Source organism: Mytilus galloprovincialis, chromosome 8 (assembly GCF_965363235.1).
Source record: "Mytilus galloprovincialis chromosome 8, xbMytGall1.hap1.1, whole genome shotgun sequence".
Taxonomy (NCBI): domain Eukaryota; kingdom Metazoa; phylum Mollusca; class Bivalvia; order Mytilida; family Mytilidae; genus Mytilus; species Mytilus galloprovincialis.
The window spans coordinates 12,603,393-12,625,128 of record NC_134845.1 but is presented as its reverse complement, the minus strand read 5'-3'; the positions used below and the strand labels follow the sequence as shown (position 1 = coordinate 12,625,128).

The following is a 21,736-nucleotide window of genomic DNA, read 5'->3' as shown; positions in this document are numbered from 1 at the left end:
AACAAGTTGCATGCTTTCTACAGCAAATTTTGATATTAACTTATTTTGGATTCATGTAGAGTTTAGTGAGGAGTTCACTCAATTATATACTCGTATGCATATTGATAATATATTGAAAGTGTGTCTGGAAATGGTCAAGACAAGATTAAAAAAAGATTTAAAACAAGAATGTGTCCCCAGTACACGAATGCCCCACTCGCACTATCATTTTCTATGTTCAGTGGACCGTGCAATTGGGGTAAACCCTCTAATTTGGCATTAAAATTAAAAAGATCATATCATAGGGAACATGTATACTAAGTTTGAAGTCGATTGGACTTCAACTTCATCAAAAACTACCTTGACCAAAAACTTTAACCTGAAGCGGGACAGACGGACGAACGAACGAACGGACGAACGAACGAACGAACAGACGGACGGACGAACGGACGCACAGACCAGAAAACATAATGCCCCTCTACTATCGTAGGTGGGGCATAAAAATGAAACAGTACCTAATTGTTTAGTACTAACAAATATGTGTGTAGTTTAAACATGTCAATACACAAAATTTATTATTATGTCCAGATTTTTTAGAGGATAGTTAATTCTTAGAGACCGGAAATGTTTTCTCTGAGCAAGAATTCGGTATAGATTTTTCTTTGCATATAACTTTTTCTCTTATTTCTCTTACAGATGTTTAAGAAACTACTCATATGTTAACAAAAAGGTAAAATCACAAAAAATACTAAACTCCAAGGAAAGTTCAAAACGAAAGAAAGTCCATAATTAAATGGCAAAATCAAAAGCTCTTAAACTAAAGGACAACAACTGTCATATTTCTGACTTTGTAAAGACATTTTTGTATATACAGAAATGGTGGATTTAACCTGGCTTTATAGCTAGCTGAACCTCTCCATTGTATGACAATTCCATAAGATTACATTATATTGACAACGATGTGTGAACAATACAAACAGAAACAACTGGTAAAAATGGCAACAATAGTGGAACAGCAGTCAACATTGTGTTATTATCTTCTAAAATCACTCTCAAAACAAACAAATATGTAAACGAACATTGGCACCATAACACAATGGCGGGATGTATAAGTACAGATCCATATGTATCAAAGAAACACAAAACGGAATATAGACGTATGAGCAAAAATGAAAATAACAATGCAAAAATTATCATAGAATAGAAAAATAACACAATATAGATATGTATTAGTACAGAGCCACGTCTTATGTAAAAAAAAATGAACACAAAAGAAATATAGACAAAGCATATAAGCACAGATGAAAGACAAGAAACACCAACAGGCATAAAGACTAATTATAAAAAAGAAGATGTGGTATGATTGCCAATGAGACATCTCCAACCAAGACCAAAATGACTTAGAAATTAACAATTAAGGGTAACTGTACGGCCTTCAATAATGAGCAGAGCCCATATCGCATAGTCAGCTATAAAAGGCCCCGAAATGGCATATTTATAAGCATATTAGCAAATATGAAAGACAAGAATACAAAAATTCTCAAAGATCAATGGCACAATGACGGGATGTATAATTACAGAGCCCCGTCAAAAGACACAGTGAGGCTAGAATGCAGTTCTAAAACCTGTTGATAACTTGTGCCAAGTCATATCATATTATAATTTTTTTTTTATTATCAAGATCAGTTTATTACTGACAAGAGAACATTATTTTTTTCATAAAATATTTCTATGACCAATTTGTTGTTTATCTGCATTATTGGAGAAAAAAATATTTTTACTTTTAAGTAAATATTAGTTTGTCTCTTGGGTAGAGAAGAGTTTAGGGGATGCTATTATGGTGCATTTCACAAAGACTCTATTCACGTAGCGGCTTTGAATTTTGAGTACATAAATCAGAGACATTGTACATATTGCCAATGAATATGACATATGATATGTACTGACGCTATTTTGAGTTAAGTACACTAAACGGTGTTAACATAAGTCTACTTTACCCTCGCTGATATGAGAATCAATAACAATAAAATTAACGGTATCAATTTTCTTGCACCAGATGCGCATTTCGACAATACATGTCTCTTCAGTGATGCTATGTACATTCCAATTCTGAAAGGAAGAGATTTTTGGAAGTTGTTAAAAAGATAGTAAAATAGGCTTGGCGTCTTTCTAAAAGCAATGACAACATGTTGTGCAAAATTAGCTAATGAAAAAGTGAATGAAAACGGTGAATGTGTCAAGAAGACAATAACCCGACCAAAGAGTAAAAACCAGAAGAAGCCTGTCTGCTTTAAAGAGAAAAAATAAATTGAGGGAATAGTAGGAACTCCAATAAGAGCGATATCTGTTTCATCGGTAGATTAAACGATTCCTGCTATGGGTGCATAACTTCATTTGAATTCAGCAAAGACCCAGCGAAACAGCATCTTATACACAAATTTAATAATACTTTTAGATGTTTGGATGATATTTTGGCTCTCAATAATGACGACTTCAGTATGAACACTGAAGAAATTTATCATGTAGAACTTACTTTAAATAAAGGTAATACTAACAATGACCACTGCCCTTTCCTCGATCTTGATATCTATATCATTAACGGAAAGCTTAATACTAAAATTTATAATAAAAGAGATGATTTTTCATTTCCTATCGTTAATTATCCATTTTTGAGAATTCGAAGGTGACGTTCCCTTGTCGCCATCTTACGGTGTTTATATATCTCAACGTGTACGATTCGCTCGTGTATGTAACAATGTTTTAGATTTTAACGAGACAAATTTATGTATTACTGAAAAATTATTGCACCAGGGTTTTCGATATCACAAACTAGTCAAAACATTTACTAAATGTTATCATCGGTATAAGGACATCATTCGTAAATATAGCTTAACATGCAGACTTCTTATACGTTCAGGATTTCACATCCAATTTTTTATTGAAATATTCTTTATAAAGCACAAAAATGTCAGTATTCACCTCAGAAGCTAACAAACCCTTTAAATAGACTTATTGAGAAGGGATATGGTTACGATACTGTTGTCAGGTCATTAACGATTGCATATTTTGGCTTAAATATTGATTCACTTATAGTGTCTTTGCATCGGAACTAAACAAATTTTTTTTGAAACAGCTGTTGGCATGACACGGGTTATGTTCTTCTCATATATGATATGATGGTATGATACTAAACCCCTAACTGGAAGGATTGTGCCTGATATCCATATGATGAAGACATAATCTTTCAATCAGATTAACTGAAGTCTGGAGCTGGCATGTCAGTTGACTGCTAGTAGTCTGTTGTTATTTATGTCTTATTGTAATTTTGTTTATTTCCTTTGGTTACATCTTCTGACATCAGACTAGGACTTCTCTTGAACTGAATTTTAATGTGGGTATTGTTATGCGTTTATTTTTCTACATTGCCTAGGGATCAACATGTTTAACCCCGCCGCATTTTTTCCCAAGTCAGGAGCCTCTGGCCTTTGTTAGTCTTGTATTATTTTTAATTTTAGTTTCTTATGTACAATTTGGAGTTTAGTATGGCGTTGATTATCACTGAACTAGTATATATATTTGTTTAGGGGCCAGCTGAAGGACGCCTCCGGGTGTGGGAATTTCTCGCTGCATTGAAAACCTGTTGGTGACCTTCTAATGTTGTTTGTTCTATGGTCGGGTTGTTGTCTCTTTGACACATTCCCCATTTCCATTCTCAATTTAATCATACTCAGTCAAAATGTCACGATCGTAAATAGGACACACTCGGTAAAATCAGACATGTCGCATAATATATATTACATTACTTATGCTGTTTTAAAATCTAGGCAATATTTTAAACTGGTTACATAAATCAGAAAAAAGTATGTCAACAATGAAAACTTTTTTTCATACGAGCCAGGTCAAACCACCACCTAGTGTCAAAAGTTAATATTCATAGATAACTGATACATTTGTTATTCAAAGAATAAATACATGGTTGTCTTTCTATAAATTAATCATGAATGATAAGATAAGTGAACCTATCAACCATAGCAACAACACATAGTCATAAACCGGTCATCTTAAGGCATTCAACCCTTTTTTTCAAAATTTAATTCTTCGGTTATAAGATTACTTTCTGTAATTATTTTTACATGAAATCGTTTGCAAGGTGAATTTTTATTCTGCTATTGTAAAATAAATTACCTGTTTGTGTTTGTAAACATTGAATTGACCTAAACATGAACCTGTTGTGGTAGTTTTGCTTGAATCAATATTCACATGGACAGTTGCTTTTGCTCAAATGATTCACATCTTTGTTCTTTTCTATACATGCATCATCTACCAGAGGTCATACGAATGAAGTAAAATCACAAATATAATGAATTCCGAGGAAAATGCAAAACGGAAAGTTTATAATCAAATGGCAAAATCAAATGATAAAACACACCAAACGAATGGAAAACAACTGTCATATTCCTGACTTGGTACTGGCATTTTTAAATGTAGAAAATGGTGGATTGAACCTGGTTTTATAGCACTAAACCTCTCACTTGTACGACAGTCGCATTTATTTTAATAATATTGATAATGATGCGTGAACAAAACAAACAGATACAATAGGTAAAAATGTCACAAATAAAGGTAAAAAGACTAATTTGGTAGGTCACATTCGTAAAAAGGGAACGAGATTGTATTTAAAACATAAGGAACATATCCGATATAATCTATATAACAGATTTTCCATAACTGTCAACCAACCGTCGTGATGGCGTCCGTAAAATTTACGAAGTGACGATTTCAGCCTCCCAATGCTTAACTTTGGTATCTATTTTCTATTGTAATTCAGTATAATAATGACGTACAGGTTGATGATTTAGTGGTTGATAAAGGTTGAGATAGATAGGATCAAAGGGTTCATCTCTAAAAACTGTTTGTTGTTCATACTCATTACGAAAACAGATAAATTCATCACCATATGTTTCTGTCGTTTCATGAGGGGTAAGGTAACTATCACTACCACCCTCCTCATTGTCCTTGTTCCAATATTCATTTCTTTCGTTTTCATTATCTTCTATCATCAATGCAGGTTCCTCTGTATAGAAAGTTATCTCCTTGATTTCATCATGGGTTTTTCTATTTTCCTCTGCGTCATGAGAAGAGTGGTGTAAAGGTAGTTGTATTCTGCCAACGTTGTTATCAGCCAAAGTAAATACACATACATTGGCAGCATGTTGATTACCTTTGATATAACTCACATATCCTACCAAAACACAGAAAATAACCAACACAAGTCCGGAACATCCTTCGTTGACGGCGATTCGGAAGTCTTTCCTTGAAAATCCTAACAATATTCTGTGATCTGAAAAATGAACAAGCTTATATTTTATAATTCTATTGCGAATTCTCCGATTAGCATGTGAAACTTTATATAAAATCAGCGACTATTCGCCTCGAAATGTTAGTCATGTTAAAATTAAATAGGGTATAAATTATCATTAGAAAAATTCGTTCCTGTCCTGTAAATGTGTTATAAACATCTAATATTAATAAAACCATTGTTTTTTCCTGTTCAAAGTTGCGATAGGGGGCAATATTGAGGAAATGTCTCGTTTCCACAATTAAATCTAATATAAATATAAATAAAGTTTCTTGTTTTATTGTTGTTTAAATGGCCTACTACTCGGAAAGTTCGATATTCATCTTCAATAAGTTGCTTTATATGAGAATAAAGTTTGTAAAATCATTGCTTTGATATATTTTTCTAAGAAAAGCAATAAACATCTCAAAACACAAAATATGTTAAATATCGAGAAATACATTACCTGTCAGATTAACCGTCATATTGTTTGTGTCCTCTGATACACACCCATAAATCTTATTACATCTGAATGATCAATAAAACATATGAATTATAAAGCTTCTTAAATTGAATGACTCCAGTGCTTTAATAAGAGTTTCAATTATGTTTACAACGGACCTTTACAACCTTGCAATAGCATTGTCCACAGAACTTGTCTTTTTTAGTTTGAAATGAAAGTTAAAAGGAAATCACTCTTTTTGGCTATTCACGATTGGCCAATGAAGAATATAAAAATCTTATTTCATATAAAGTATGTACTACTTGTATCTATCCAATTACAGCAGACTAACATAATGAGGTTTTACTTGATTAGTTATAGTACACGAATATAGTCATATTATCATCATCATCATCATGTACCAGATTTGATGTAGTACGATATATACAATATAGTTTATTAATAAGTAATTGTTTGTGCAAATGTTGTCTTTCGTTTTTTTCTCTCTATATATATATTTTTCTATTTGCCATTGTGTTGTCTTTCCTTCGCTAACTCATACTCTGTTTGTACTTCTAGTTTAAATTTTGGAGAAAAAAATCTATTCTGACGATTCGATACTTTTTTTTATTTTCTATTTCAAGCCGTAAAATGGGCATTCATAATTACCGTTCATCTTGTTTACAGAAACATTCATACGCACATCTCGAACCGTAATGGCCATCTGGACATGGGTCACAATCTGTTCCTTCTTGGTTTGTAGTATAACCAACTGGACATACTTAAAATATGTTGAAAAGATTGTGTATATGTAACTGTTGATTTAATATTTTACCAATAATATCATTTTTTCGTCTAATAAAACTGTTTTAACGAATTTTGACATGTTTGGTACAATCAACTTTTAACAATTAACAAAAACACACAAAATTAAAAATTAAAGACTGAGCTACACAAACCACACACAAAAATGAGGGATGATATCAAGTGGTACGAAAGAGTAAGCGGGTCCTACCTACTCCACATGTGGTAGCCGTCGTGGTGTTGCTCATGGCAGTACAGAACCCGATGAAAACCTTATTAGGTATGTCACGTTCAGGGGAAAGGGGGCGGGATTGAAGCTACGACAATTGGAACATCGTCATGTGTGAGAATTTAGAATTTAATTAAATTGATTATATATGCATGTCCGAACTTCAAAGATACATTTTGAACATGGATTCACAAACTATAATAAACCTCAGTCTTATACATGTTTACCACAGTTTTCAAATGTTTGACAATTATATCTTTTTATATACATAATTTCACATGCTCCATTCTTGGAATAGGAATTTGCGCAACAATAATATTCCACTCTATAAATGGTTGCTCCTCCTGACACAAAACTAATTGATATAAAATAAAATATGACGTGAATAAATATATTTAAAACAAGTATTAGGAATTTAATGATTTATTTATTGATTAGTGTGTAACGTCGTTTTTAGTCTTACTGGGCTATTTGGTGGCTGACATTAATTGTTGTTGTGGCAGACGGAAAACCCAGAAATAACCACCGACCTTCCACCAGAAAACTGATAATGCTAGTCAATCATAATTTGAGTAAATTAATATTGCCAAGTGCCGAATGAAAACTCACAAAATCAGTGTTGACTGGTTAGTGCTACACTACTTCAATCACTCGGCCACCGATGCCATAGAAAAGAAAACTGTATAGCAAAATATAATTTAAAAATCTACTAAGTATACTTTACAATCAAAACGTAATTTGGTGTAGTCAACTGGAAATGCACCATATTTAAACAAAATTCTATTGACGGTTTTCGAGAAATCACAGTTTAACACGAAAAATTCTTACTTTTCCAGACTTTTATATACTTTCCATATATTTATAGACACACTTTCACAAATAATAATTAATTGTATCTCTGAAAGTATAAAAAAGAGGGACGAAAGATACCAAAGGGACAGTCAAACTCATAAATCTAAAACAAACTGACAACGCCATGGCTAAAAATGAAAAAGACAAACAGAAAAACAATAGTACACATGACACAACATAGAAAACTAAAGAATAAACAACACGAACCCCACCAAAAACTAGGGGTGATATCAGGTGCTCCGGAAGGGTAAGCAGATCCTGCTCCACATGTGGCACCCGTCGTGTTGCTTATGTGATTACAAATCCAGTAACTAGTCTAATTCGGTAGGTCACATTCATGAAAGGGAAGGGGATTGTAGTTACGACGTAAGGAACATATCCGATATCATTTGTGAAACGGTTATTCCATAACGGTCAACCAACTCGTGATGGCGTCCGTAAAATTTACGAAGGGATGATTTCAACTTCACCATTTGGAACTCTTGGTTTAATAGCTTCCTTGTGAGCAGTAACCCTCTATCAAGAAAATCATGATAGGAAATGCAAGCACGGGAATATCGTATCAATTGGGAGATATATACCCCGCATACAGGTGCTGCTGGAATGTTGCTACTTAGAAATGGAAAGTTCATAATTGGAAAGCTGAAATCATCTCTTTTGTCGTAAAGTTTTGTTTCCAACCGACCCTCATTGTCAATTTCTAGATGTAAGTCAAGATATGAAGCCGACTTAACTGTATCTGTAGTATCCTTTATCTCCAATTCGATGGGATAGATGCGTTCCACATAGTCACCAAATTTTGAATTGTTTAGTGAAAGAACGTCATCTATATAGCGGAAAGTAGAGTTAAAGGATATTGCTAACTTCTTATCTTTCTTCCTAAGAAGTTCCTGCATGAAGTCAGCCTCATAATAATAAAGAAACAAGTCGGCAAGTAGAGGGGCACAGTTTGTTCCCATTGGGATGCCGACAGTCTGTTGAAAAACACGTCCTCCGAACGTTACAAATATGTTGTCAATCAAGAAATCAAGCATCTTGATAATATCGGTTTCAGAGAATTTTTTGTTTGAATCAGAGTGATTCTTTACAAAGTATGATTTATCCCTGCCTAAGACAAGATACTTGTATCTACGTTGGCCATTCTTTTTTATGAAGCAAAGTAATACCAACTCTTTCAATTTGTCTTTTAGTTTGGAATGTGGAATACTTGTGTAAAGAGTAGAAAAGTCAAATGTTTTAATACTGTTACAAGATGAAAGAGAGTTAGATTGTATGTACTCTAAAAGATCTTTGGAATTTTTAAGTATCCACATCTGATTCACGCCACCTCTAGAATAGGCAGCTTCACAATAACTTTGAAGCCCGTCTTTGATTGCTGATAAAATAGATGTTAATAATTTAGAAAGAGGTTTCGTGGAGCACTTGGAAGACCCAGCAATATACCGTTGTTTGTAAGGACACTTATGTAGTTTAGGTATCCAATACAGTGATGGAAGATCCAGTTCTTCATCTTTGGTTGAAATACCAAAGAAACAAAGAACAGACCTATGATTATCCAGGATTTCCTCTTTGGTAAGTGTCGTGAGGGTATATGTTGAGTTTCCAAGTGAATTGTTTATACCTAATTCGTTTATCAAGCAATTAATGTAGTGACTTTTACAGACAACAACGATGTTATTTGGGGCTTTGTCTGCGGGGACAACAACATATGTATCATGGAGGTCGGATAAGTGTTTAGCAACATTTGGGTCTTTAAAGATTGACGTAGCATGGGCATTGATGGACCCATTCAGTTTCTTGATTCTGATTTGTATTAACGACCTCACTGCCTTAATCCATTCGAGTCTTCCTTTTCACGTTTAGCCCATTGCCTGGCATAATCCTCGACTGAGTCCATCAAAATTTTAAAGTTGTATTTCCAATTGATGGATTTAGGCTCACGATATTTCGGACCTTTCGATAACACATTTCGTAGAGAAGTGTTATTAACAATGTTAAGGTCACCGGTAATAACGTGGCCAGCAGGATTATATATGAATTGAGAACTAGCACAAGTGCAATCAGGAGGTTTAGACTTGAAGTCGTCAATATCGAGATTCTGCAAAACGCGTTTGTAATTGAAAATTTTAGTTGCAATAGGTTTGGCATAGGTATAAGAAATTATTGGTACAGACTGGTCTTTGAAATAAGGAGGTATTTTCGATTGAACTAATTTATGATGAAGGATATTGCCTAGGTTGACGCCATCGAGACCTTTGTTGGCAAAGGAAAGATTTAGAAAAGATCTTTTCTCTTTTTCATCTTTTCCAATGCGAACTGGCTTGAAAAGTCTGTGACTTGCAATATCCGAAATTATAGCTTGAAGTTTGTATTGGTTTGAATGAGGGTTTGTAACAGTGGATTCCAAACATAAATTGAACAGAGAATGAAGTTTTGTAAGGGGTAATGAATAAAGTTTCGTGCGAATGTGATGAATACCTAACGGCTTTTGTATGAATGACAGCAAGTCATTAATAGAGACATCATGCAGAGAAGGTGATGTATAATGACGATGACCATGACTGCGTGTACGTAGAGGAGTCGAGTTGAAAATATTCATCACATTCACCGAGTTACAAGAAGGACTAGATAGAATACCTATACCATCAATTTTGTCATTGCAGCCATACGGTGTTGCAGTTCCCAATTGTCTAATCCAGTAGTCTTCTTTTTGTCTACGGAGAGTCGTTGAAAGATTAGGATTGTTAGAGCTATGGTATATCTTTTCGATAATGCGAACTGTCATAGAAACGATGGAATGATCGGGCTGATTGAATTGCTGGTATAGATTGTCGTTAGCATTGAGGTTAATGTCTGATCTATGACCGCACATACGTTTGTTTAGCCTTCCTTTCGTTTCACCGACGTATACCAATCCGCAAAGACGACATTTATCGATTTACAATTCAGATCATCGTAACTTCTGGTAAAATATGACTTCTTGGTCAAATTGCTAGTGAATTCAGCATCTGTAATTAAAATAGTACATGTTTTGCAGCCTTTGGTCTCACATTTTGAAATGCGACGGTGTTGTACTGTGTCATCAAAAACCAAAATGTCTTTAAGGAGAACTGAACATGGCTGTATATGTGTAATATTGCTATTGTCACTAGGACGATGATCTGAATGAGTCGTGTTTGAGATATTTGTCATGTCTGGTGATGAGGGGACACCTGCCATATCAGACGACACCGTGTCCATGGTGACGTCTGTATCGGACCTTTTTCCACTGGGCGACGTCCGAGCAAGTTTCCTGTTTGATCTTCGTAAGTTCATGCAATTGTAGTTTTGCTACTGGGCGGATGATGTCCTCGGGGACAAAATGTCCACCAGCAGAGACATCAACCCAGTGGTAATAAAAGAGGGACGAAAGATACCAAAGGGACAGTCAAACTCATAAATCTAACACAAACTGACAACGCCATGGCTAAAATGAAAAAGACAAACAGAAAAACAATAGTACACATGACACAACATAGAAAACTAAAGAATAAACAACACGAACCCCACCAAAAACTAGGGGTGATCTCATGTGCTCCGGAAGGGTAAGCAGATCCTGCTCCACATGTGGCACCCGTCGTGTTGCTTATGTGATTACAAATCCGGTAAATAGTCTAATTCGGTAGGTCACATTCATGAAAGGGAAGGGGATTGTAGTTACGACGTAAGGAACATATCCGATATCATTTGTGAAACGGTTATTCCATAACGGTCAACCAACTCGTGATGGCGTCCGTAAAATTTACGAAGGGATGATTTCAACTTCACCATTTGGAACTCTTGGTTTAATAGCTTCCTTGTGAGCAGTAACCCTCTATCAAGAAAATCATGATAGGAAATGCAAGCACGGGAATATCGTATCAATTGGGAGATATATACCCCGCATACAGGTGCTGCTGGAATGTTGCTACTTAGAAATGGAAAGTTCATAATTGGAAAGCTGAAATCATCTCTTTTGTCGTAAAGTTTTGTTTCCAACCGACCCTCATTGTCAATTTCTAGATGTAAGTCAAGATATGAAGCCGACTTAACTGTATCTGTAGTATCCTTTATCTCCAATTCGATGGGATAGATGCGTTCCACATAGTCACCAAATTTTGAATTGTTTAGTGAAAGAACGTCATCTATATAGCGGAAAGTAGAGTTAAAGGATATTGCTAACTTCTTATCTTTCTTCCTAAGAAGTTCCTGCATGAAGTCAGCCTCATAATAATAAAGAAACAAGTCGGCAAGTAGAGGGGCACAGTTTGTTCCCATTGGGATGCCGACAGTCTGTTGAAAAACACGTCCTCCGAACGTTACAAATATGTTGTCAATCAAGAAATCAAGCATCTTGATAATATCGGTTTCAGAGAATTTTTTGTTTGAATCAGAGTGATTCTTTACAAAGTATCATGATTTATCCCTGCCTAAGACAAGATACTTGTATCTACGTTGGCCATTCTTTTTTATAAAGCAAAGTAATACCAACTCTTTCAATAAATGCTAGTTGTTAATGCGTACACTTTTCAAAATTTGAGGATTTTCAAATTTGATATATCTGCCAATTGCATATGTCTTGCCTTAAATAGACTTAACTGTGCTTACAAATTTGTAGATAGTGTTGAGAAAGTTATTATACACTACTAATTACAACAATTACCTTCTTTTTCTGCTACAAGTTCTGGAGTCAATTGCATTGATTAAAAAAAGTATAACATAAGTTAAAATCAACCCATTTAGAGCCATGATATATATTAATGACAAGGAAACAAAGTATGTACTAATCAAAGGAAGTTCTTGGTGCATTGTGAACATCATGACACATATATAGTAAAATAACATTGTTTATCATATAAACTCAGTCAACAATGCACTAGGGTTAAGCAAATTTCCATATTGGAGACCCCTCCTTAAATGAATTAATCTTTATGTCTCATTCTCAAGTATCTATTGTAATGGATGGATATAGATAGCACTAAGTGTAGGATTTAATAATGTCCTCCATGAAAAAATGTCCACCAGACACATTTTGACAATATTTACTTATTTAAATGTGTCCTGGACACAATTTCCTATGAAAACATGTCCTCGGGTATGAAAAAAGTGTCCATGACCATGGAAATTATTTACTACCATAATATTGTCCAGGTGGACAGTTTTTTCACAGAACATTGTGTGAATGTGTGTCCGCCAGGGCATTTTTTGATATGATTAAAGTATTAAATGATATCCATTGCCTTGTTATTACTAGACGCATTTTAACCTTAATTACAAACTTAATTAATTGTTACTTTGACATAAAAATTGTCTCATTGGCACTCATACCATTCTTATCTTCATATCTATATCTACTAATATAATTACATACATGTATAATTCAAACTCAAATAAGTAACAGATGCTGTTCAGTTTTATTTTCCTTGGAGGACACAATTTAATAACATTGTGTACGAAAATTTGTTCAGCAGATGGACCATATTTCACAACTGTTGCTGTAAAATGCTGTCCACTTAGGAGACAATATTTCATGGCAATGGACATTGTGTATTTTCTATTGCCTTCTTCTCTGACATAATAAATATATTTCTTAGAACTTAAATTTCTCTATATTCACTTCCATCCTTTATTTATTTGTTCACATTTGTATATTGATTAATTTCTCATCAATCCTTCATATTTTAATTAAAATTCAAGTATAATAAAACTTTGTAATGACCTTTGTATTACTTCCCTTGGAGGACACAATTTAATAGCAACAACTATGAAAATTTGTCCTGTGAGTAGACCCTATTTCATATTGTTGGCAGTAAAATCTGTCCCTTTGAGGGACACCATTCCATGGCAATGGACATTATTAAATACCAAATTTCAATGAAAAACTGTCCACATGGACACTTTTTCACAGGACACTATGATGTCTGACATAAGCACTTATTTGAATTCCGTTATTACATAAAGCAGTTCTCTAGCTCACAATCTTAATTTGGGTTATCGTGAGAACTGTAATTCTCAGCTTTCCTCCAAAGATTACTTGTAGAGCACGATATAACGAATATTTTGGTCAGGAGAGAATTAACATGGCCAGATAATACAATATACTACAAACAGTATCATTATCTTGACATTATAAGCATATCAACAACACATCTTGCAAATACTATATTCTTAAATCTCCCAGATACATTGTATATATGAAATATGTTTTAAATTGTGAACTCCTGCAAGTGAAAGTCGATTCTATAATATATATAAAAGTGAAAAAAGAAGTGCTATGACTGCCAATGAGACAAATCTCCACAAAAGACCAAGTGACACAGAAATTAACAACTTTAGGTCACCGGATATTTCGTAAGCTTTGTTATAAAAGTTTTCAGTCAGTCACGGTATTTTGAAAACGTAATATTAGGGTTCTTTGCTTTAACGGGATTTCGTATATCTAGGTGAAATATGTTGCAGATGATATTAGACATTTTCGGAAACTAGGTATATACCTAGGATTACACTTTAGACTTACGATTACAGGTCACAAAAACAAGGGGTCATCTCAAAATAAAAACTGAAACAGATATTAGATAGCAAAAAAATTTTTTTTTTTTTGTTTATGTTAGGAAGCTTTTCTGAAAATATACTCATTCAGCGCAAATGTATGGTGACAACATATTTGCATCGCTGTCTTAAATGAAGCAACAAAGTCCCTAGAACTTTGTTTTTTTTTTTAATTCTCCTAGGGTGTGTTCAACTTCTATGCTACATCTATATTGTGTAATAAATCTATTTAATCTTCTACACTGTAAATATTATTATGTTTTCAAATAATCTGGTGTCTTCTATAATGAAAATACCACATTATAAATTCCATGCGTCCGAGGCGCTTTTCTCGATTTACCTTCATCAGGAATGCTCAAAGCCGAATATTTGATAGAGCGAAAGGACTAAAAACGTTGAAGGTATTCAATCTATACTAGCAGTAGCAATACACTTTCCCAAGAAACAGACTACTTTTATGTTATTGTAAGTATACGAAAAACAGCAATGATATTGTTCAGAGGATACCCTACAAACTGTGCCTTTGAAAATCTTAGGTAAAAACGAGAGGCAACTTCAAGTGACATACCATGACGATAACACTCTTTGCAGAGCAGTACATGTACATTTGAAATAGTAATGTTGATGGGTTTTTTTCTTTTACACGATTACAATTTTGTATCCTCAACTGTTCCTAGTTCCCTTGCCGACTTAAATAGATTTTGATTTTTTTTTATAATTTCTTCTCGCTAGCTTACTTTTGCATTTTAATTCCTATCAATCAATTGAAAATATTTGCGTATGGATTTTGTGTTGAAATAAAAACCGTCGCAATGGAACATTCTTTTGTATGGGGACTTATATTGAACTCACTTTTTTTATCCTGGGTTGGAACCCCCTTTTAAAAATGGCTGGATCCACCCTTGTCTCGGAGGCTCGTCAATGCACTTTTTACTACAATTTCATGAAATGGTACTAGTCTCGATACAGGGGTTAAAGCTTGTATTTCGAGCATACCAGTCCAACTCATGTTTATGGGGGATAATTATTGACACCGCGGATGTAAAACGTCCATACTTAGATAAAAGTTAGCAAATTTTAACTATTTTTTACACCTATTCTTATATTTCAACCGAGTACATATATGACGAATTGTCTAAATTTAATTACCGACATAAAGAAGTTCTTTGATAACTGTTTTTTCCCCCCGAATAGTTGTGATTTTTTTCCCTTCTTTTGAAACAAAAAACGCAGGCCAAAGTGTTTGACCTAATCAGGAATAAATAAAAGATATAAAAAATATACCGAACAGCAAGTGAAATTCTATTGAGAATAAATAGCTAAAAAAAACACCCGTCCGCTGTATCCCATCATTCTCTTTACAGCCGATGAGTATCATTAGCTAAAGGTAATATCTTTGGTTAGCTTGCCTGCTAGCTGATCCATGAAGTCATTGTTAGGTTAGGTAAACTACCATTCTTTAAGAGTCGACTAGTCCGACGGATAACCAATATATCTGTCTGTAGGACTAGGCTACTTCGAGAGGAGAGGAGAATACCTTACCTTACAATGACTTCACGGTTTAGCTAACCGGCAAGATAACCAAGATATAACCTTTAGCTACATACTCATTGAAGTCGGCTGTAAACAAAATAAAAGGGATATTGTATGTCTTAGCATAAATATGCCAAAATACTCCATGGTTGATAACAACTTTCCTATTAAACACAAAGTCTTGCTGATTTTTTTTTTTCAGCAATAGTTGTTCCTATCTAGTGTAAACAATATTTATTCAGAAACAGATAAATAAATGCGAACATAAATACAATACAATGGATTGGAAAACAAGTGACAAGTCACTTCCTTTTAAGGAAATTAACATATAATGCAGATAGTATTTTTTAATATTGGGTGGCATGTTGTTGGGCCAACAAGAATAATTATGTGAATCTCTTAGTTTTCAATATATAGTCTAGGACAATAAGAAAGTTGTTTTTATTGTCTATATCGGTAATGTTTGGATCACCATAAAGTAACATATCTATGTTAAGTGTACCAACTAGGTTAACAAAAAGGGCTTCACGAATTCAATGATAATTGAGACAGTTTAGAGGGAAGTGTTCTGAGGTTTCTATCTGTTTACATTTACAAAATGGGTCCGATTCAAATTTTTCTGACACAAGTGATCTCTAAAACCACTGCTCTCGGTACGGATTCGGGCATGATATATCTGGCCTAGTCTACTGCCTGCATAATAATAATTCTACTCCGTTTATGACAACCCTTTGTTTTCTGTTCGACAAGTAATATTTAAGCCACAGGAGAAGGTCACCAACAATCCCCATCATTTGCAACTTATAGAGCAATCCCTTATGCCACACACGGCCGAAGGCTTTACTTATATCGAAAAATATGAACCTGATATCTTTGCCTTCGTCTAAGGCTTTGTTAAGAACGTTACAAATGTATAAAAGCTGAATTCTGGTCGAATCGTTAGGCATGAAACCAGACTGGTGCTCGGTAATCAAAACTCGTATGAAGTTAAATACGTGCTTATATACACAACGCTCGAAAACTTTACTTATCACCGATAGAAGAGATATTGGACGATAATTACTAAGTATGCTTTTATCGTCATTCTTGAAACAAGGAATTAAATTAGCTAGCTTCCATGCGGACGGGAACAATTTTGTTCTAAGACTTAAGTTGAAAATAGTGCGTAGTGGTTTTGCTATAATATCGACAACCGGCTTGAGAATACGACCGCTTATAGCATCAGGCCCCAAAGCCTTGTTGTCATTTAAAATTTGAAGAATGTCTTTAACTTCGTACGTTTCGAAAACGATACTACTTAATCGTCTATCTGGAGGGATGTTGTCCATAGGCAGTAGTTTGTTGCTATCGTCGATATTAGACTGCGACGCAAAATAGTCATTGAATGCCTCGGTCTTTTGTGTATCGTCATCAATAATAGTTCCTATCTAGCTACTGAAATAGCAATTGCATTATTTTTCTTATGTCTCGTGTAATCATAACTTCAACATGTTTAACATGGAAAACACCATATACAATAATTAATGGTTACACTTTACTGCAAATATATATTTAAAAAAATCATTGTTCAACTGTAAAAAAAAAAAAAAAAAAAAAAACATCATAAGAGTTACATTGTTTTGGATCGACGGTTTATATTTACACTTTGAGACAGCCCAACATTTAAATGTCACCTGTAAGTGTAATCGCAATCCTAATCATAGGTGTATGACAGTTTCCGCAAATGTCTATTAACTTGTGCAACTCATTGTACAGTTTGACCGATGATATTTTATTGCGTTTATTATCTGCGACATAATATATCACGGTCAAGTTAAAGTAGATGGGCTATGTCACAGATTTTCAAAAACAACTCTTTTTGGGAAATATAATTGATTAAGTTATTGAATCGATTGAAAAAAAGGTGTTCATGTGTGTAGAAAGCACATAAAATTGGCGAAATCGTTCTTAAATTGTCTTTAAATCATCAAATTTACATTTTTCTACAAATTTTTCGTTAAAAAAATATATGTTGTTGGGTCAAAAGTTCCGTTTTGTAGAAATAAATAATTCAACTGACTGAGTAAATCTCTCAAGCTTTGGTATCAAAGTTCTTTTCTGGATCTTCTATAAGAGCAATAACTTCTGCCAAAACAATTGAGATCACCTTCAGTCATTGATTGGGTTCATGTTGCTCATAACTGAATTTCAGAAATGTTTTGAAGTCGTTTCACTACACGAATTCTGTGACTGGTTTTCAATATGGTACTAGTAATTCCTTTGGTATTTTACATTCCATGGTGAGCGTAACAAAGATTTGTGTTTGCCATCACCAGTTAAACTTTTAAATTGTTTACAAATGATTATGGCGATAAAGTATATAGTTTACAATGTATTTAGCGTTCTAAAAAAACGTGTGCCTATACAATGTCTAGACGGGGCAATCCAATACAATGTCTAGACGGGGCAATCCTATACAATGTCTAGACGGGGCAATCCTATACAATGTCTAGACGAGGCAATCCTATACCATGTCTAGACGGGCCTATACAATGTCTAGACGGGGCAACGCGAATAATGCTCTAGTTTATTCACTATTCTAGTTTATAATAACTCATAGACAACGCCATGGCCAAAAAATAAAAAGACAATTAATAGTACACAAGACACAACATAGAAAACTAAAGACTAAGCAACACGAACCCCATCAAAAACTGGGAGTGATCTCATGTGCTCCGGCAGGGTAAGCAGATAATGTTGTATGTTGTTGCTAGCAATCTGATGTTAGCTTAAACTGGTACCGTTATTTTAACCAGATAAATTTCTCGTATTTTGACGAAACAAATTAGAAAATGTATCTTTCATCTTGTTAGCATGGTAAGTATGCGTGTCCTGTACAAAAACTAAAATAAAAAACACTAACCGCTTTATTAAATTATTTAGTTTTTATTTTTTATTTTTTTTTACAAGTTTGACTTAACAAACAAATAAATCAACATACAAGCGAAAACGAACTACCAAATGTCCAGTCTATAATCAAACCACGTTATACTTGTTATGCGTGTAACGATCATCTATCAATTATAGTATACAAATAATGTATACAATAAATCTTTTTATTCATTCATTTATTTCATTGCCAGTCACATGTAAACATTTTTATTTCACCATATTCGTTTCCTATCCAGATCTGGTTATTTTCATCGGTAGCTATACTAAGTGGACAGAAAAAGTCACTTTCATTAGTTAAAAAATGTCCAATTAAACTTCCAGTCTTATTCAATAGGTGCACTTTATGATTATCAGATTCAACAATAAAAATTCGGCCGTTCTTGTCACATGCAATGTCAGAGGGAGCAAATCTGGATACAATTTTATTAATATGTCCGTTGTTTGTTTGATGTCTATCTGCACTATATATCGTTTTGACAAGTCCTGTTCTGTCTAAAATTATTACTTGACCACTGCCCATGGCAGTTTTATCAATTACACATATATCTCTATTTATATTCTCTGTTACTCTGAATGGTCGTGTAAACAGCTTTTCTTCTCCGTTATATTCATAAACACATTCCTCGTCGCCTTCGGACGTGTATTTAACAACAAGACGGCGACTGTCTTCACAAACAGACGTAGAATAGCTTTCACACATACACACGAGATAACCGCCATCTTTAGTTGTAGTAATACCTTTTGGATGGTAAGGTACATTGAATAGATCGCTTGTAACTCCGGTATTAGAAACTTGTCTTATCACTTTGTCTCGAAATGAAGAGATGATTAGTTCCCCGTTTTTAGAACACGTTATGTCTTCTATTTTGAACCTTAAAGGCAGTGACTTAATTGTTTTTCCATTTTCATTAACCAATGATATACTTTTTGAATTGAGACCAGAGTTTACCCAAAGACTACTCCCGTGTTTGACAATTGAGTTGATGGACCCTCCTTGTTCGTCATCATCAGTTTCAACCTTCTTCCTTTCACATCTAAAGGATGTTTTAGTTCTACATGAAAGTCGTCCATTCTGTCGTTTGCTTTCATAAGTAAAAGCTCCACCATCAGTCGCCACTACAAACCTAACCGAGCCAAATTTGTCGCTTAACTCTTCGACTGAAAGACGCCCATGATCAAACTTGACGTATTCCTTCCATATGTTATGAACTTTTCTAACAACACTTGGCTTTTCTTTAAGGTCTTTGAAATCTTTTAAAAACTGTTGATCGTTAGGTGATTCAGATAGATGAAGCATGCGTTTTAGATCACAATCACCTTCTTTTATTTCACTCTCAATTTCTTTCTGAATATTTGTGTACTGCTGTAAACAGTCTTTCTTTTTGTAATATACTTCTTTAACAAAATTATTTGCAATTGTATCCAGGACACTTTTCATATAAGCACACCTTTGGCGAATCCTTGCCACAACCTCGTCGCAAGACGCTCTGACATTGGATTTTTCGTTTTCAACAAACACCCGATTTCTACGAAGTGCTTTAATCTTATCTTGTTCCATTTTTATATACTTGTCATTGAGCTCTCGTTTCCTTTCTTCTACTGCCACTCCTATACGTTTTGTTCTGTGACCTTTATGTTTCAGTGATGATCTACATAATTGACAAACAGGCACTTCACACTTCCTGCAAAAATGTGTTAGTTCACAATGTCCATGTAATTCGCACATTATGTTTTCCTGTGTAATTCTAGGTGCTTCTGTGTTTTGTAGACGTCGATTAAACGTATACTCATTCGGCATTCCACTATCAGTAAAGTTCAAACTAGATTCAGTAATCTCTCTGATTTGATTGGGTGTTAAATCTGATAAGTCTTCATCGTGTACCTTGTCCATAGTTAGTTCCCTGTAAGTGTTGATGACACTGTTTAACAAATCTTCACTACTTGCATATGACAATTGTATTTCTCCGTTTTGAGACATATTGGCAATTCAGCCGATAGACACCCTGTCCTTGGAAATCCTTCAGCGCTGTTATCTTTTACTCCCTTAAATCGTGATGTGCTCAGAAGTTGTACCTAGTGGCAAAAGTTTAATTTAAAAGAAATCAAACGTATTGATTGTTAGTATTGCTACTTGATTTATTATAAAGTAGACGGAAATTATATGTCATACATATTCTTATGTACTTGTAATCCTAGGTGATGTGTTACATAACATGAACCTTCTCTTTAGGTTAAAGCGTGTCTTGTTTCAATTAATTACCTTTCTTACTTAATTGCTTTTAATAGCAATAGCTAACTGTTCTTTACTTAAAAAAAAAGAAAAAATCCAAGCAACAGAAAACGAAAATCCTTTAAGATTTTAAAGCAATCTTAATAAATGTAATCCATCAAAGATCGAAACAAATATATCGTAAATGTCCGTTTTCATTCAATTAAGATACATTTTTCCATGCACGAGGGGAAAAAACATTACCCGGTGATCAATGTCTTTCTAAATCCAAATGTCCGAGTAATACTAGAGTGTTAAAATGTTGTCCATTCATAAGTTTGAAACCCAACTGCCACAGAATATATATTTCAATAGAGATCGATAGCCATCCATGATGTTGTTTTTATTTCTGTATAAATGTGTAAACAAATATGTATCTATTATTCAGGCAATAAAATATAATTACTTTGTCCATTACTGCATTGTAAAATATATGTCTCCAGGTGGTTTATAACTTGTATCATCTTATTTGATCTTAAGACAGTAATCAACAGGTACAAATGATGTACATATCAAAGGTGCGTACTCTGTGGTTTCAATTTAACAATTTTTGTTTTCTGTGACCGATGCAGTCATTAAAAAATGTATCCTTTAGTTATATAACCTCAATAAACACCATTAGATTGCTAATCTATCATAGGAACAGCAACAAAGTGCTAGTGTCTAGGCAAGTCAACAAGTTTGATATATGTCCCACTGACAGGGTTTGTTCCGGATATTGTTGTGTGTGTCCCCACCTATTTAAGAACATATTTTGACCAAAACATTAATATAGCTTAGACTATTATATAT

At 34.1% G+C, this 21,736-nt stretch overlaps 1 protein-coding gene across 1 annotated transcript; it reads right to left on the bottom strand.

The window, feature by feature from the left end:
- Nucleotides 1–18,825: 18,825 nt before the first annotated feature.
- Nucleotides 18,826–21,317, bottom strand: LOC143043122 (uncharacterized). Its single transcript, XM_076215576.1, has one exon. It carries the CDS (start codon nt 20,651–20,653, stop codon nt 18,857–18,859), a length of 1,797 nt encoding a protein of 598 aa, XP_076071691.1. The 5' UTR covers nt 20,654–21,317; the 3' UTR covers nt 18,826–18,856.
- Between the last annotated feature and the right edge of the window lie 419 nt (nt 21,318–21,736).

What these genes read in the sequence shown, in the direction of transcription:
- LOC143043122 (XM_076215576.1), bottom strand. Translation starts at nt 20,653, where the DNA reads ATGTCTCAAAACGGAGAAATACAATTGTCATATGCAAGTAGTGAAGAT.